The 18,534-nt window shown below is 40.3% G+C and overlaps 1 protein-coding gene across 39 annotated transcripts in view; it reads left to right on the top strand.

Moving 5' to 3' along the window:
• The window catches only part of RBFOX2 (RNA binding fox-1 homolog 2), a 289,290-nt gene that overhangs the window by 165,654 nt on the left and 105,102 nt on the right, over positions 1-18,534 (top strand). For 2 of the 39 annotated variants that reach the window (XM_081597031.1, XM_081597030.1), the window contains exon 1: positions 7,791-8,381. The exons of 34 other annotated variants lie outside the window; for them this stretch is intronic. In XM_081597031.1, the coding sequence (XP_081453157.1) occupies positions 8,337-8,381 (45 nt within the window). In that variant the 5' untranslated portion in view covers positions 7,791-8,336. Of the gene's footprint in view, positions 1-7,730; positions 8,382-18,534 lie in introns of those variants that run through there. 3 more of the 39 variants (XM_081597036.1, XM_081597029.1, XM_081597038.1) reach the window with 3 other exon arrangements.

Raw genomic sequence — 18,534 nt, 5'->3', positions numbered from 1 at the left:
TTGGAACCTTCTTAGCTTGCTGCTAAAATCAGTTATACCTTAGGGCAGAGGTCTTTACAGTCTTTGCCAAAGCATTCTACCCAGAGGCCTAGCTAGTTATCTTTGAACACTGAACACATCTTTGAACACCTATGCCATAGGTTTAGGAGAAGGCAATGGCACCCCACTGCAGTACTCTTGCCTGGGAAATCCCATGGACAGAGGAGCCTGGTAGGCTGCAGTCCATGGGGTCGCAAAGAGTCGGACACGACTGAGCGACTTCACTTTCACTTTTCACTTTCATGCATTGGAGAAGGAAATGGCAACCCACTCCAATATTCTTGCCTGGAGAATCCCAGGGACCGGGGAGCCTGGTGGGCTGCTGTCTGTGGGGTCGGACACGACTGAAGCGACCTTAGCAGCAGCAGCAGCAGCAGCAGGAGCCATAGGTTTATGACATAGGCAAAAGGGAAAGAAAAGGAGAGAAGAAAACAAGAATGACAGAGTAGAAATACAAAGAGTCTCAGATATTTTCTGATTATCCAGTACTGAGTAAGTCTTGAGATCCCTATGGTTGTAGATAGTACAGTTTACACTACAGTTACCAGCTATGCCCTCTGGCATGGGACCTTGTCTCCTTTATCTTTAGCTAAATTTAAATTTCCTAAATCTCGAGATCATTTCTAGATACCGCGCTCCCTCACTAGGTCTTTTTCTCTCTATATTGTTACATTCTATTTAACAGACACGTTTTAGGTGTACCAAGTGTTGAAACTTATAGACTACATGTCTTTGCTAATGAAATATATATAGGTGTATGGAGACCATTTTCTATATTCATGTTTCTAATTGATCAGTACACAAAAACTTTAACACTAAAAGCATTCATAATATTGCATTGCATATTTTCTATTGGTGTAATTTGGAATTGGCAGCAAATAACTGAGCTTATTGTGGAGAATAGTCTTTTTATTTTGGGAATTTTATTTTTAATAAATATGATAGTATTTAAATCTAAAGGAAATACCTAGACTGTTTCCTCTGAGGGAGGGACACACTTAGTACTAATTTAAACTGAAAATGTTCGCATTTTTTGTTTCTATTTTTTAAATCTTTGAAAATGGGAGAAAAATATTGAAACAGTGTTCAACTTCTGACCCATGCGAGGAATCTCTATTAGTAATTAAGGCTCCGTTAGTCTACAGAAAGACTGTATGTCAGGAAAAGAGAGAAGCTTTAGTCTTAACCCTAACATTTATAATTTGATCTTTTGTAGTATGCTTTCTTTCTGGTGAAAGATTCACCTTTCCTTCTGTAAGGATATTTTAGAATTTTTGTTTGACTAAATTATTGGCCTTAAATTATAATTTCAAAAAATCAATAGAAAGAGGTAAGTAAAAGGACAAGCAGAAGTACAAGGAATTACAATTCACATATTGAAATATTTTGACATTTCTCCAAAGGGCTTATTATTTAACCTATACCTGGGTACTGATTGTTTATCATCTAAATCCTCCAGTATTAAATGAGAGTTTATATTTATGTCATCATGTTAGGTAAAGCAAATGTGATGACACAGAGACAGAGAATATTACTAATTTTTAAAGTTGTTGTTGTTTAGTCATTAAGTCGTGTCCAGCTCTTTGTGGTCCCATGGACTGTAGCCTGCTAGGCTCTTCTGTCCAAAGGATTTTTCAGGCAGGAATACTGGAGTGGGTTGCCATTCCTTTCTTCAGGGCATCTTCCCAACCCAGGAATTGAACCTGTATCTCCTGCATTGGCAAGTAGATTTTTTTCCGCTGAGCTACGAGGGAAGCCCAGTTTTTAAAGTACTTGTACTCAAAATAAAATCTGCTTTGATTCACTTAAACTTAAAAAAAAAAGATGAATTATAGAAACATTAAATGCTCATTTAAATGTATTTAAACAAATTTGAAATTTATTTTAAGGTAATAAATGAAAACCACTATCCCATCCCCTAGAGGTTTTGGTTTTGTCCTATGTCTATAATATGTGTGTATATAAATATGAACTATGTATGACATATATTGGTGTGCGTGTTAACTAATAAATTGTATGCATATATAAATATGTAACATATAACTTATATGTGAGATGCATAAAGCTTGCAAATTACATATATAATTTATTCACAAGCACACAGATATATATATATATGCATTTACAAATATGGAACTACAGAATTATACTTTAACCACTATTCAACAATATAATTTTTCTCACTTAAAAATGTATCAGTCATATCTTTTCACCGTGTCTGTATAGATCTATCCACAAGAAGAACTTAAAGCTACAGAGATTGATGAGGCCCTCAATAACATATTTGGGGACGCTTTCAAGTTGAGATTAGGTTAGTTGTTCCAGAGTTTAAATTACAGTGTGTCATCTTAAATATAGTACAGTTCAGTTCATTCACTCAGTCGTGTCCGACTCTTTGCGACCCCATGAATTGCAGCACGCCAGGCCTCTCTGTCCATCACCAACTCCTGGAGTCTACCCAAACCCATGTTCATCAAGTCGATGATGCCATCCAACCATCTCATCCTCTGTCGTCCCCTTCTCCTCCCACCCCCAATCCTACCCAGCATTAGGGTCTTTTCCAATGAGTCAACCCTTCGCATGAGGTGGCCAAAGTATTGGAGTTTCAGCTTCAACATCAGACCTTCCAATGAACATCCAGGATTGATCTATTTTAGGATGGATTGATTGGCTCTCCTTGCAGTCCAAGGGACTCTCAAGAGTCTTCTCCAACACCACAGTTCAAAAGCATCAATTCTGCGGCGCTCAGCTTTCTTGACCGTCCAACTCTCACATCCATACATGACCACTGGAAAAACCATAGCCTTGACTAGACGGACTTTTGTTGGCAAAGTAATGTCTCTGCTTTTAAACATGCTATCTAGGTTGGCCATAACCTTCCTTCCAAGGAGTAAGCGTCTTTTAATTTCCTGGCTGCAGTCACCATCAGCAGTGATTTTGGAGCCCAAAAAAATAAAGTCTGACACTGTTTCCACTGTTTCCCCATCTATTTCCCATGAAGTGATGGGACCAGATGCCATGATCTTAGTTTACTGAACGTTGAGCTTTAAGCCAACTTTTTCAGTCTCCTCCTTCACCTTCATCAAGAGGCTCTTTAGTTCTTCTTCACTCTCTGCCATAAGGGTGATGTCATCCGCATATCTGAGGTTATTGATATTTCTCCCGGCAATCTTGATTCCAGCTTGTGTTTCTTCCAGCCCAGCGTTTCTCATGATGTACTCTGCATATAAGTTAAATAAGCAGGGTGACAATATACAGCCTTGACGTACTCCTTTTCCTATTTGGAACCAGTCTGTTGTTCCATGTCCCGTTCTAACTGTTGCTTCCTGACCTGCATACAGGTTTCTCAAGAGGCAGGTCAGATGGTCTGGTATTCCCATCTCTTTCAGAGATTCTTTTCAGAATTTTCCACAGTTTATGGTGATCCACACAGTCAGAGGCTTTGGCATAGTCAATGAAGCAGAAATAGATGTTTTTCTGGAACTCTCTTGCTTTTTCGATGATCCAGCGGATATTGGCAATTTGATCTCTGGTTCCTCTGCCTTTTCGAAAACCAGCATGAACATCTGGAAGTTCACGGTTCACATATTGCTGAAGCCTGGCTTGGAGAATTTTGAGCATTACTTTACTAGCATGTGAGATGAGTGCAATTGTGCGGTAGTTTGAGCATTCTTTGGCATTGCCTTTCTTTGGGATTGGAACGAAAACTGACCTTTTCCAGTCCTGTGGCCACTGCTGAGTTTTCCAGATTTGCTGGCATATCGAGTGCAGCACTTTCACAACATCACCTTTGAGGATTTGAAATAGCTCAACTGGAATTCCATCACCTCCACTAGCTTTGTTCGTAGTGATGCTTTCTAAGGCCCACTTGACTTCACATTCCAGGATGTCTGGCTCTAGGTGAGTGATCACACCATCGTGATTATCTGGGTCATGAAGATCTTTTTTGTACAGTTCTTCTGTGTATTCTTGCCACCTCTTCTTAATATCTTCTGCTTCTGTTAGGTCCATACCATTTCTGTCCTTTATTGAGCCTATCTTTGCATGAAATGTTCCTTTGGTATCTCTAATTTTCTTGAAGAGATCTCTAGTCTTTCCCAATCTGTTGTTTTCCTCTATTTCTTTGCACTGATCGCTGAGGAAGGCTTTCTCATCTCTCCTTGCTATTCTTTGGAACTCTGCTTTGAGATGGGAATATCTTTCCTTTTCTCCTTTGCTTTTCGCTTCTCTTCTCTTCCCAGCTATCTGTAAGGCCTCCTCAGACAGCCATTTTGCTTTTTTGCATTTCTTTTCCATGAGGATTTTCTTGATCCCTGTCTCCTGTACAATGTCACGAACCTCTGTCCATAGTTTTTCAGGCACTCTGTCTATCAGGTCTAGTCCCTTAAATCTATTTGTCACTTCCACTGTATACTCATAAGGGATTTGATCTAGGTCATACCTGAATGGTCTAGTGGTTTTCCCTACTTTCTTCAATTTAAGTCTGAATTTGGCAATAAGCAGTTCATGATCTGAGCCACAGTCTGCTCCTGGTCTTGTTTTTGCTGACTGTATAGAGCTTCTCCATCTTTAGCTGCAAAGAATATAATCAATCTGATTTCGGTGTTGACCATCTGGTGATGTCCATGTGTAGAGTCTTCTCTTGTGTTGTTGGAAGAGGGTGTTTGCTATTACCAGTGCGTTCTCGTAGCAAAACTCTATTAGCCTTTGCCCTGCTTCATTCTGTACTCCAAAGCCAAACTTGCCTGTTACGCCAGGTGTTTCTTGACTTCCTACTTTTGCATTCCAGTCCCCTATAATGAAAAGGACATCTGTTTGGGGTGTTAGTTCTAGAAGGTCTTGTAGGTCTTCATAGAACTGTTCAACTTCAGCTTCTTCGGCGTTACTGGTCGGGGCATAGACTTGGATTACCGTGATATTGAATGGTTTGCCTTGGAAACAAAGAGAGATCATTCTGTTGTTTTTGAGATTGCTTCCAAGTACTGCATTTTGGACTCTTTTGTTGACCATGATGGCTACTCCATTTCTTCTAAGGGATTCCTGCCCACAGTAGTAGATATAATGGTCATCTGAGTTAAATTCACCCATTCCAGTCCATCTTAGTTTGCTGATTCCTAGAATGTCAACGTTCACTCTTGCCATCTCCTGTTTGACCACTTCCAGTTTGCCTTGATTCATGGACCTAACATTCCAGGTTCCTATGCAATATTGCTCTTTACAGCATCGGACTTTGCGCCTATCACCAGTCACATCCACAGTTGGGTATCGTTTTTGCTTTGGCTCCATCCCATCATTCTTTCTGGAGTTATTTCTCAGTTTGGGAAAAATCCATCTTCTGTGATTAATTCATCAGATATTGAACTGAATTATTAACTTATGAAAGTTAAGTTTGACAATTGTAGTTCATGGTTAACAATGCCCTCTTATGGTTTATGAGTATCATCATTTTCCAGTTTTTATATCAAGGGAATCTTTTATCAGTCCTATCAACAAGGTGTAATAGTGATTAAGATGCTAATTTACAAGTGTGTGTGTGGCCAGTACCACTGTACTGCTGGATATGAACTGAAGCGGAGGGAGGTGGGTCAGCAGAATGGACAGGAAGAAAGATTGGAGGATTATTTGATTTGATTAGAAGAGACATTTTAGTTTTTATTTGTGATATTTATTTTTATTTATTTAAACAATATTTTATATATTTATTTATTTGGCTGCACCGAGTCTTAGGTGTGGCACATGAAATCTTCATTCTTCAGTTGTAGTACTCGGGATTGTCTATCTTTAGGTGCAGCATGCGAATTCGTTGTGGCATGTGGAATCTAGTTCCCTGATCAAGGGTCAAACCCAGGCCCCCTGCATTAGAAGATGGAGTCTTAGCTACTGGATCACCAGGGAAGACCCCAGGGAAAATTTAGTATAAGGTTTTATTACAGAAACATCTCTTTTGTTATTTCTTTGTTGTTCAGTTGCTAAGTTGTGTCCAGCTCTTTGCAGCCCTGTGGACTGCAGCACACCTGGCTTCCCTGTCCTTCACTGTCTCCCAGAGTTTGCTCAAACTCATACCCATTGAGTCAGTGATGCCATCCAACTATCTCATCCTCTGTCATCCCCTTCTCCTCCCGCCTTCAGTCTTTCCCAGCATCAGGGTCTTTTCCAGTGAGTCAGCTCTTTGCATCAGGTGGCCAAAGTATTGGAGCTTCAACTACAGCGTCAATCTTTCCAATGAATAGTCAAGGTTGATTTCCTTTAGGATTGACTGGTTTGATCCCCTTGCAGTCCAAGGGATTTTGGGACTAGTAGAATGTATGTTAGAGGCCAGGCTCAGACAATCTCTGTTAAGAATTGATGAAGCAGGGTCTCATAGTTTTAGTGGTAAGAAAGTGACGCTATGGAAGTGTTCATTAAGGGCAGCATTTAAAAAATATCATTCCCTGGGTGAGAAATTGCTCATGATGTTTAATTTTGGAGCTGTAGCATTGTTTTGCCTTTTGGTTTTACCTGCGTACTCGTCTATTCTCCCACAAGCTGCAAATTCCTTGACAACAAAACTGTGCCTGTTCATTTCTCCATTGCTTAGCACAATACCTTGTGTATAATATATCAGTAGATTTTTTAATTATACTGGATTGGTTTATTATTGTCCCTTATGTGTAATACACATAGAATCAGTACCAGCAATGCAAAGATAATCTAGTACATTGCAGTGGTCCACCTGATCTCTAAGAACCGAATTAATGTAAATTCTTAACCAAGAGATATGTCTTAAACGTACTAAGGCCATTTTGACTCTTAAAAAGCAATTTCTCCTGAACAATACTAAAATAAATTGCAGTGACCATAAAAGGAGAAAAACTGCACTGGGGGTGGAGTGGACTTGGTAAGACTTAGACTCTTACAAATGCCTCACAGTTGCAGATAATCCTCATGGGTTAATCTTACTAAAACATGTTACAATATTACTCTCTCTCTAAGATTACGGAGATCAGAGCTCCCGAAACTAATTTAGAATTATTTATCATTTTGAGCTTTTGAATGTTTGCCCCAACTAGGGGATTTCTTGGCAATGATAGTTATAAATGTGTCTCTCTTACTGAGCATTTATCTTTGCTTTCTGCTCACTCTACGTTCAATTTTCTAAGAATTGCTTAGCAGTTCCCTGGTTTTACAAGGGCCGTTTAGGCTCTGAAAGCCAACTCTTTAACCTGCCCTACACTGTCCGACTGACCTAACACCTGTCTGTGTTTGTTACTGCTTTTAATATCTGTTGTAGAAATATGTGTGCACATGTGTGTTTGTATATAATGGTAGGGTGGGTATAGCAGCTTCCTAAAAGGGGAAAAGCAACTGGCTTTTCTGAAAAGACCTTTCCACCCCCACCTTTCTGCAGGCAGCCGCACTTAATCCTTCCATGTTTGACTGGAACAGCTGAGAGAGTCTCTGGCATATCTCAAGGTCTCCAGTGGACTCATGTTGCCCCAGAGTCGGGGCCACCTTCCTCTTTTCTCGTGCTGATCCTGCCAGCTGTCCAAGCTTCTGCTGGAGCCTAGCAGAGGAGCTGTTAAATGATACAAAAACATACAATGTCATGAAAGAGCTCCTTTCACTGCTGTAGCAGTGTGACTTCATTTCTTTCCCGTTTCTTTCCACAGCAGAAGGATTTTATACTGTTAATCCTAACACCTGTCTGTGCCGGAGACAGTGAGAAGGGTGTGTGTGTTCGTGTGTGTGTGTGTGTGTACGTGCATGCGCTTGTGCGCAGTCCCCGCCCAAGAAGAAGTAGAGAAATAATACGAGTCCCATTTGCTTTTCCACCTCCTGGATTGGGAGTGTTGCCTCTGACGTACTTAAAGCCTGGAATATATATATATCACTTTGGATCCTGGATACCTTGTGCTTCCTACCGGTTTTTGTGCCACTTAAAGGAGCCTGCGATCCCTTCCTTGGCTGTCATTCTCTACCTCTTGAGTTTCTGGAGAAGTTGTCAGTTTAAAACCAACAGTAACAGCAAACCTCTAGTGTAGTTTTCAGTCTATAGCTAGTAACTCCGTTGGAACTGTCTGCTTTTCCTTGAACATTTCTTTTGTGTAGTGTTGAGTCTTATTGGGGTTGGAAGCCTGGGCTGAGCCAAGCTCTTTCCTCGTCATCTGAGTCAACATACTTATCTGCGTAGGCTGGAAGTCAGCCAAGGATTTTTTGGTGTTTCCAGGTTCCTTTGGACAGGACACCCACATCAAACAAGGCAGAAGCTTAAATACTTTCTGTACTGTCTTTATCTGAAGATCTTTTCCCCCTTTGCTATGTATGGTGTGTACTGTATGGATTATCAGTATCCTGTTGTCCAGGTAAGCTGAGGTTTATAACTTGTTTTCTAGATAGTACTTGACTGATGTGAGAATTTTATGGTGGGGTGAAATGCTTATAAGCTTCCTGTCTTCTGACCTGGTACCATTCAGAGCATAGATTTCCCAAAGCTATTTGCTAATTTGCTGTAACAGGAAGCTTGATATTTATAGTATTGACGCTGGGCTGGGGGGTGGTTGCTTTCAGTCCTAGAAGTTCTGAAGCTTCAGAGATTCGTGTGTGTATGTGTGGCAGGGGGAGGGGGTGTTACCCAGAGAGGGGTTACCCAACCCACGTGTGTATGTGTTGTGTGTTTGTGTGTGTATATGTATGTTTTAAATACTGGCCTTGGCATTATAGTTGTAACATAACTAAGCCACAGTATATATTATAGTAACTTCAGGCTCATTTTGAGTAGATGAGAGGCACAGATGGCAGTTTCCAACTGTTGCCGTAGTTGTCAGAGAGGTAATATACAGTAGAGGGCGCTCTCTCCACACTGAACATTTTAGATTATTCTGTGATATTATTGCCATTTTAGTTATTTACTTGTTGAAATCCAGAATCATAAAAATTTAGGCCTTTATCAGCCATACTCTTGAATAACTATTTGCCTTTAAGTTAGTAGCAGTATAGTGAATGAAGCTGAAGTTAAGGATTATGGATTCTTATTCAAGCTATAGTATTAAACCTCCATATCATGTTCAAATAGCTTCATTTTTCTTGACTTCACTTTACTTGTATATAAAATAAAGAGATTGAACCAGGTTATTTTTCATATGTCATGATTCTTTGAAATATTGATTGTGCTGAAAAATCTAGACTAGGAAATCAAAAATGGTCGATACAATTAATTCTGAATTATCAGTACTATTTGGTTTCTCAGTTTGATTTAGTTTGTTTTCATGGCACTTAATTTTTTCTTTCAGACAGTCATTTCTCTAGTAATTAGCTCTTAAGTTGTGGTTTCAACAGAAACGCTTAAGGTTAAAGGAAGTGACAAACCCCAGTATATCTTATCAGATAGGTTGGGCCTAAAGGCTAAACCAAGCTATTTTTAATTGGACCTATTTGGTAAGCGCTCCCATGTAAACTCACAGCTCTCGTTCAAGTTGGGAGCTACCAGTATGGACGTCATGTGGGAGGGGATATGGTTATGTTTCTTTAACTATATTCAGTGCACTAAATATACCATATGTTTTATATTAACTATATAATCTTCTATGATTTTGAGTTATTCAGGTTGAGCAAGCATTTTCCATAATAAGGTTTTAAAGTGTTTATGTATCTCATTTATGTGTGAGCTATTTCTCTCCTGGCATAACACAATTGATTGGTCAGTGTAAAAAGTGTCATGAGACTAGATTAAAAGCAAAACTTCTTACAAGTAAATATTGATGTGCTTTTGAAAACAAACATCAGTGAACAGTAAATTTCTGAGACCCAGCTAGTAAAGTAAGGGACTTGTGATAACTATAAGTAATGTAAAAAAAAAAAAAAAAACTGAAAAAGCAAAAATGTTTCCAAAGAAGATTGAGGTATTGAAGATTTATGAGAAAAATAATTGTAATTTGTAAATAAATTTTTCAATGTACAAAATTGGCCATTCCCCCCAAAAAACAAAAGTGGTAGAGTAGATTAAAGGGTTATTGTTTAGAAATTATGACATATTTGATAGTCTTTGTGGTAAAATTGTATTCATTAATGATAAAATGAACTTGTCAAGCCAAATCTTTTTAGTCATTAAGATTTAGTAGTGATCACTGTGGTGCTCAGGATTTAAAAGTGCACTTTCTAGACTTTGCTCCATTTATTAGGTCATTCTATCTGAAATTAAGATAGCTTAGAAATGCAGGTAATGGGATACTAAAATTTAAGAGTACACTTTCCACCACATTAGAGGAAATAATGTGATTGAAAAATGAACTTTATGTTGAAGGATCCCAAACTATATTACAGTCTTATTTCTTAATTCTGTTAGGATAACAGGTTCTTGCAGTACATTTATAAATATTGGTACATTTATGATGGTTGTTTACTCTCCAAACTCTTATCTCCACTATAGTTATAAAATTTTCTTTTTAGCTTCTGTTATATTCTTGTACTTAGTTAAATCAAAGCTCTTTGTTGCCTGCTGCTTGTGGTTCTGTGCCAATGCTTTATGCAATTGGACATTATTGAGGAGGTGATTGAACAGTATTTTTAAAAAATTAAAAGTTTTGCACGTTTTTTTTTTTTTAGTTTCTAGAATTGCTAATGTGAATATAATGAAACAAAGTGAATTCCCAACATAGGGCAATGAAATATTTTAGGTACTTGACCTTTTATTGCTCCTATAGTTCATAAAATCATGCCTGTCTTAAGAGTGTGCAATTTAAATTGGTTATTTTGTTAGTTATAATTTTTGCAGAACCAAATCTGGGCCAAATCAGTTTACAATACAGGCAGAATAAGTAGGTAGGGGGTTGCTAGACATGATTTAAAGGATAGTAAGTATAGTCTTGGAGAAGGCAATGGCACCCCACTCCAGTACTCTTGCCTGGAAAATCCCACAGACGGGGGAGCCTGGTAGGCTACAGTCCATGGGGTCGCTAAGAGTCGGACACGACTCAGCGACTTCACTTTCACTTTTCCCTTTCATGCACTGGAGAAGGAAATGGCAACCCACTCCGGTATTCTTGCCTGGAGAATCCCAGGGACAGCGGAGCCTGGTGGGCTGCCGTCTATGGGGTCGCACAGAGTCGGACACGACTGAAGCGACTTAGCAGAAGTATAGTCTCCCTACCCATAAAAAATATATTTGAGGGGATTCCCTGGCGGTCCAGGGGCTTTCCCAGTGGCTCAGTGGTAAAGAATCTACCTACAGTGTAGAAGACACAGGTTCAATTCCTGGGTCGGGAAGATCCCCTGGAGGAGGAAATGGCAACCAACTTCAGTATTCTTGCTGGGAAAATGCCATGGACAGAGGAGCCTGGCTGGCAACAGTTCCCATAGGGTCGCCAAAAGTTGGATGTGACTGAATGACTGAACCACACATACATGCCTGGCAGTCCAGTGGTTAGGACTCCACACTTTGAGTACCAAGAGTTTGGTTTCAATCCCTGATCCAGAAACTAAGATCCCTCAAGCCTCACAGCATGGCCAAATCAGAGGGAAATCTATTTGAGAAACTGTTTTTGAAATTAGTCTTTTGGATTGTACATTTACTGCCTCTGACTGAATGGCTAAAATATAACTTGTTAGGATGGCTACTGTAAAAAAAAAAAAAAAGGAAGAAAAACAGAAAATAACAAGTGTTGGCAAGGATGTGATAAGATTGGACTGACAGGCAAATTTGGCCTTGGAGTACAGAATGAAGCAGGGCAAAGGCTAATAGAGTTCTGCCAAGAGAACGCACTGGTCATAGCAAACACCCTCTTCCAGCAACACAAGAGAAGACTCTACACATGGACATCACCAGATGGTCAACACCAAAATCAGATTGATTATATTCTTTGCAGCCAAAGATGGAGAAGCTCTATACAGTCAGCAAAAACAAGACTGGGAGCTGACTTGGTTCAGATCATGAACTCCTTATTGCCAAATTCAGACTGAAATTGAAGAAAGTGGAGAAAACCACTAGACCATTCAGGTATCACCTAAATCAAATCCCTTTTGACTATACAGTGGAAGTGAGAAATAGATTTAAGGGACTAGATCTGATAGAGTGCCTGATGAACTGTGGATGGAGATTCGTGACATTGTACAGGAGACAAGGATCAAGACCATCCCCAAGAAAAAGAAATGCAAAAAAGCAAAATGGTTGTCTGAGGAGGCCTTACAAATAGCTGTGAAAAGAAGAGACCCGCGAAAGGCAAAGGAGAAAAGCAGAGATATACCCATTTGAATGCAGAGTTCCGAAGAATAGCAAGGAGAGATAAGAAAGCCTTCCTCAGCGATCAATGTAAAGAAATAAAAGAAAACAATAGAATGGGAAAGACTAGAGATCTCTTCAAGAAAATTAGAGATACCAAGGGAACATTTCATGCGAAGATGGGCTTGATAAAGGACAGAAATGGTATGGACCTAACAGAAGCAGAAGATATTAAGAAGAGGTGGCAAGAATACACAGAAGAACTATACAAAAAAGATCTTCACAACCCAGATAATCACGATGGTGTGATCACTCACCTAGAGCCAGACATCCTGGAATGTGAAGTCTAGTGGGCCTTAGGAAGCATCACTATGAACAAAGCTAGTGGAGGTGATGGAATTCCAATTGAGCTATTTTCAAATCCTGAAAGATGACGCTGTCAAAAGTGCTGCTGCACTCAATATGCCAGCAAATCTGGAAAACTCAGCAGTGGCCATAGGACTGGAAAAGGTCAGTTTTCATTCCAATCCCAAAGAAAGGCAATGCCAAAGAATGCTCAAACTACCACACAATTGCACTCATCTCACATGCTAGTAAAGTAATGCTTAAAATTCTCCAAGCCAGGCTTCAGCAATATGTGAACCCTGAACTTCCAGCTGTTCAAGCTGGTTTTAGAAAAGGCAGAGGAACCAGAGATCAAATTGCCAACATCCGATGGATCATTGAAAAAGCAAGAGAGTTCCAGAAAAACATCTATTTCTGCTTCATTGACTATGCCAAAGCCTCTGACTGTGTGGATCACCATAAACTGTGGAAAATTCTGAAAAGAATCTCTGAAAGAGATGGGAATACCAGACCACCTGACCTGCCTCTTGAGAAACCTGTATGCAGGTCAGGAAGCAACAGTTAGAACGGGACATGGAACAACAGACTGGTTCCAAATAGGAAAAGGAGTAAGTCAAGGCTGTATATTGTCACCCTGCTTATTTAACTTATATGCAGGGTACATCATGAGAAATGCTGGGCTGGAGGAAGCACAAGCTGGAATCGAGATTGCCGGGAGAAATATCAATAACCTCAGATATGCAGATGACACCACCCTTATGGCAGAAAGTGAAGAAGAACTAAAGAGCCTCTTGATGAAAGTGAAAGAGGAGAGTGAAAAAGTTGTCTTAAAGCTCAACATTCAGAAAACTAAGATCATGGCATCCTGTCCCATCACTTCATGGGAAATAGAGGGGGAAACAGTGGAAACAGTGGCTGACTTTATTTTTCTGGGCTCCAAAATCACTGCACGTGGTGATTGCAGCCATGAAATTAAAACATGCTTACTCCTTGGAAGGAAAGTTATGACCAACCTAGATAGCATATTAAAAAGCAGAGACATTACTTTGCCAACAAAGATCCGTCTAGTCAAGGCTATGGTTTTTCTAGTGGTCATGTATGGATATGAGAGCTGGAGTATAAAGAAAGCTGAGTGCCAAATAATTGATGCTTTTGAACTGTGGTGTTGGAGAAGACTCTTGAGAGTCCCTTGGACTGCAAGGAGATCCAACCAGTCCATCCTAAAGGAGATCAGTCCTGGATGTTCATTGGAAGGACTGATGTTGAAGCTGAAACTCCAGTACTTTGGCCACCTGATGGAACAGCTGACTCATTTGAAAAGACCCTGATGCTGGGAAAGATTGAGGGCAGGAGGAGAAGGGGACGACAGAGGATGAGATGGTTAGATGGTATCACCGACTCGATGGACATGGGTTTGGGTAAACTCCGGGAGTTGGTGATGGACAGGGAGGCCTGGCGTGCTGAGGTTCATGGGGTCACAAAGAGTCAGACATGACTGAGCAACTGAACTGAACTGAATAAGCATTTAAGGTCCAAAGCAGTCGATTTCAAATTTTGCTCTCACCTTTTGTTCTAGAATGAGTTATATATGACTAGAATGAGTTATATATGACTAGAATGAGTTATATGTGACTAGAATGAGTTATATATGACTAGAATGAGCTATATATGACTGAACACTGCTTAAGCCAGAGAAAATGAGCTAGTATATAATATAATTATCTGTGATTTAGCATCATTTATATTAAAGGGAATGCTGGGGCGAGTGATATTAAAGTAGTATTGTCTTAGATGCTTCTGCAAAGGTATTTATATCTGTTAGGTGTAAATTGTTATTTACACTTAGGATTATGGGTGAGAGGGCTGTGCAGTGAAGAGCTAACAAGTTTTTATTGTTGCAGGAAATGCTGTCCCTTTAATGTTGCTTTTCACTTGGGTGTTAGCGACAGCCTGGGAAAGTATGCCTTCTGGTCAGGGACTCTCAGACCTGGATTTAGAGCATTGCTGAAATGTGGGTGGGAGGTGGGGAGGTTGCGTCCTGTCTGTGTAAAATTGTGAGGAGCAAGATACCTGAAGTCGTGAGTTTTTTGTTTTTTTTAAATCAGTGATTGTTGTTTTGTTTAGAATCTAAACTATTCTAATAAAGTTGAAAATAAGGCCTTTCTCCCATTCTCTTCTTGTATATCTTCCTTTCCCCTTCAAATTTCTAAAATATTAAAGTAAATTTACAAATTTAAAGATATTTCCAAGTACTCTTTAGGAAGAAAAGATTGCTTTTATAGTATATTGATAACCACAGAGATGCTTTTTGTTCTTAGGTACCCTCTATGGATATATAAATGGCAAGAGGTAGAAATCAAAGCATTACACAGTTTGATTTCATCAAACATTCATTCATGTACTAGATATTTAGGTGCAGGGTTAGGAACTGAGTTAAGATTATGAAACACAGTTCCTACCCTCAGATTGCTCATAGTCTGGTCAAAGTTATACAGGAACAATATGAACTGCGGCTCAGGTGCCAAGGCACAGGGATAAGGGGTCCCTAACCCACGTGTGGGTGCAGGTTAGGGCAGCAAAGGCTTTCTGGAGCAGGGGATGCCTGAAGTGAGAAAGAGAAAAGAACAGAGGAGTTGTAGAGGAACTACCTGCACACGGTGAAGTGTGGAAGGAGCAGAGAAAGGCGGTGGGTGGGGAGAGGGAAAGCAGGGACTCTGGACAGGTGAGCTGAAGCCACGTTGTGTGTGTTAGGTGCCTCCTTAACTGTTAGGATTGTGCCACTTGTTAGGCTGTGGGCAGTAGTTGAGGACTTTCAGCGGGGAAATGGCATGATGAGATTTGTGTTTAAAAGATCAAGCTCTGGCAGTGGTGAGAGGCCTGCACAGGAAGGGGGGTAGACTGAAGGCAGAGAGCTAGTAGGAGGCTGAATGCAAAATAATAAGGTCAGAGCCGAATTTGTGGTGCCAGAGTGAAAAGAAAGGACAGATTTCAGAGAAATCAAAAGGACTTGCATTTGGTTTGGTGTGGTGTCAGGTGAGAAGGAGGAGTCCTGGAAGGTCTCCAGAGTTTCCATCAGATTTGGGTTTAAATCTGGGCACTTCAGCTTGCCAGCTCGCGTGACTTTGGGCAAGATAACTTAGCCTCACCTTGTCTTAGTTCCCTCCTCTCTGCAAAGGAGATTAAAACATCTTGTCCTGAGGATGAAGTGAGCTAAGAATGTATGTAGTGGCCTGATAAGAAGCCACCACAGAGTAAGTTTTCAAGAAATGATACCTCTTACTGGTTAGGAAGTTTAACCACCAAGTAAAAGACATGGCAGAATGAGTCCTAGAATCCAGGCTTCACACACACAGGGACGTTTATCTCCTTTGTCCATTACTGTGCGCCCCCAGTGCCTGGCACATGATAGACACTCAGATGTTTGCTGAATGAATTAGTGATTCCATTTTGAGAATTTAATTTGAACTTTTAAAATAGAGAAATTTGTTGGATATCTAAATGGTAGTAACCATTGTTCGGCATTTGAAGAATTTGATCTCGAGTTCAGGAGAGATGTCTGGAATGAACATAGCAATGTGGGGGGTCACCAAGGTAAATGGGTAGTAGTTGAAGCAGTGGAGTGGTTACACCACCCAGAGCAAGCTTGTTGGTCAACAGGAGGCCTTGGGAATTGAGGACCGTTGCCTAACTTTTTTGAGTTGTGTACCTTTTTGAAAATCTGATGAATACCGTAAATCTTCTCTGCACACAATTAATTGCACATAAGAAAACAAATTTCCACTGGGCTACCTGTGTAAGGAACTATATACTCAGTACCTTGGTTAAGGACCTGTGGTATATAGTTAAAGAGGTCTGAAGATGGCATGTTGAGCAATACCAACATTGAAGGTTGGCAATTAAAGCTATGGTTTTTCCAGTAGTCATGTACAAATGTGAGAGTTGGACCGTAAGAAAGCCTGAACACCAAAGAATTAATGCTTTCAAATTGTGGTTCTGGAGAAGACTCTTGAGAGTCCCTTGGACAGCAAGGAGATCAAACCAGTCAATCTTAAAAGAAATCAACCCTGAATATTCATTGGAAGGACTGATGCTGAAGCTCCAATACTTTGGCCACCTAATTTGAAGAGCTGACTCATTGGAAAAGCCTCTGATGCTGGGAAAGATTGAGGACAGGAGGAGAAGGGGGCGACAGAGAATGAGATGGTTAGACAGCATCTCTGATTCAACGGACATGATTATGATGAGCAAACTCCGGGAGCTGGTCAAGGACGGGGAAACCTGGCGTGCTGTAGTCCACTTTGTCCCAGAGTCAGACACTACTTAGTGACTGAACAACAACAACAACAGAGGAAGAAGAGTAAGATGGGGAAGCAAGTGAACAGGGAAAGAGGAGAATCAGGAAAGACTGGTCTTATTTGAAGCTGAGAATAAAAGTTTCCAAAAGGAGAGAGTGCCAGACACCAAAAAAGAAGATATAACCTGTCCATTGAATTTGGCCATCTGAGGTCTTTCTTAGGTGACTTTGATAAGATCAATTTCCATTGAATGTTATGGAGGAAAGGAAGCTAGAGTTCTGGGGATTACATGAAGCCCCAAGGAAACAATAAAGACATTGAGATGACTAGGAGAAGTTCATTTGTTTATTTACCAGATATGTGTTGAGTACTTGCCATATATCAGGCCCTGTGCTGGAAGCTGAGGGTTGATCCTTGAGGGTGGACATATTCTCCTCCCTTAGCTGTCATTGATTGTTTGCCTGCCTCCCTCCCCAAATCCCTCCCTCCTGCCCAGAAAATGCCCTGAAATGAGTTTCTTCTTGGTGCACCACTGGGCACACTCAGCCACCAGGAGACTTCAGGCATTTTGCTGGGTCAGATCCAGGCTGTTCAGTTGCTCTTCTCTCTCTTGGGCACGAGGGAGCAGGTTGTCCTCTATAACTACAGCCTTTAAAGTCAGGGACGCGCATCAGAATAGCCTTGAGTTTGTGCAGTGCTCACTAGAATCAGTGAGTTTATGAAAATTATTTTAATATTTTCAAGTTTATTATCTGCAACATAAAATACTGGTCCTAAGTGTGGAAAAGATATATCCTAGGCTTTTTGCATGTGGGAATCCCTCATTTTTATTTAAAAAAAAAAAAAAATCTCTTGGGGCTTGTTGTCTTTCCATATGTATGGAGGTTTGCAGACTTCAAGACAGCTATGGTTTTCATAAGGGTAGCGTGTATGAGTGTATGTGTGTGTGTCTGTGTGGTGCGGAATGGGGGACTCTGTCTTCTTGGTGGTCCGGGTTTTTGGCTCCTAGCACTATCATGGACCAGCGGATTCAGAGAATGGTATACAGTGATTCTCAGTTTATTTCTTATATTAGAACTGAAAGCATAAATAATTATCTCATGAATATGATCTAGATTTTTCCCAAAGCACACTGCATTGCCCTTGCTTCCAGTGAACTCTTTTCTGCTTACTCACTTTGTCTTTCCCTAATAGCTCAGTTGGTAAAGAATCCTCCTGCAATGCAGGAGACCCTGGTTCGATTCCTGGGTTGGGAAGATCCACCTAAGAAGGGATTGGCTACCAACTCCAGTATTCTGGCCTGGAGAATTCCATGGACTGTAAAGTCCATAGGTTCACAAAGAGTCGGACACGACTGAGCAACTTTCACTTTGTCTGTGAATTTTTTTGTCTGCATTTTATCTCCAGATTGGCTTTTCAGTCACAGATTCAGAGAATGTAATATGTTCTATCTTCTAGATCATTTCTAAAAATGGTAAATAAGAACAAGTCCAGAACTGATCCATCCCTTTTCTCTTAATGTTGTTTTTCCTAATGTTAGAAGATCCCATTCTTTTGTACATATTTCTTTACACATATACTAAAAGTATTCAGGTATCTGTAACATGCCCAGAATAGTGCCTGGCGTATTATAGGTACTAAGTAAATAGCTATGACTGTGCC

Source organism: Giraffa tippelskirchi, chromosome 4 (assembly GCF_054371585.1).
Source record: "Giraffa tippelskirchi isolate mGirTip1 chromosome 4, T2T-mGirTip1v1.2.pri, whole genome shotgun sequence".
Lineage (NCBI taxonomy): Eukaryota > Metazoa > Chordata > Mammalia > Artiodactyla > Giraffidae > Giraffa > Giraffa tippelskirchi.
Note: the sequence above shows the minus strand (reverse complement) of the source record. Positions and strands in the feature narration are given on the sequence as shown.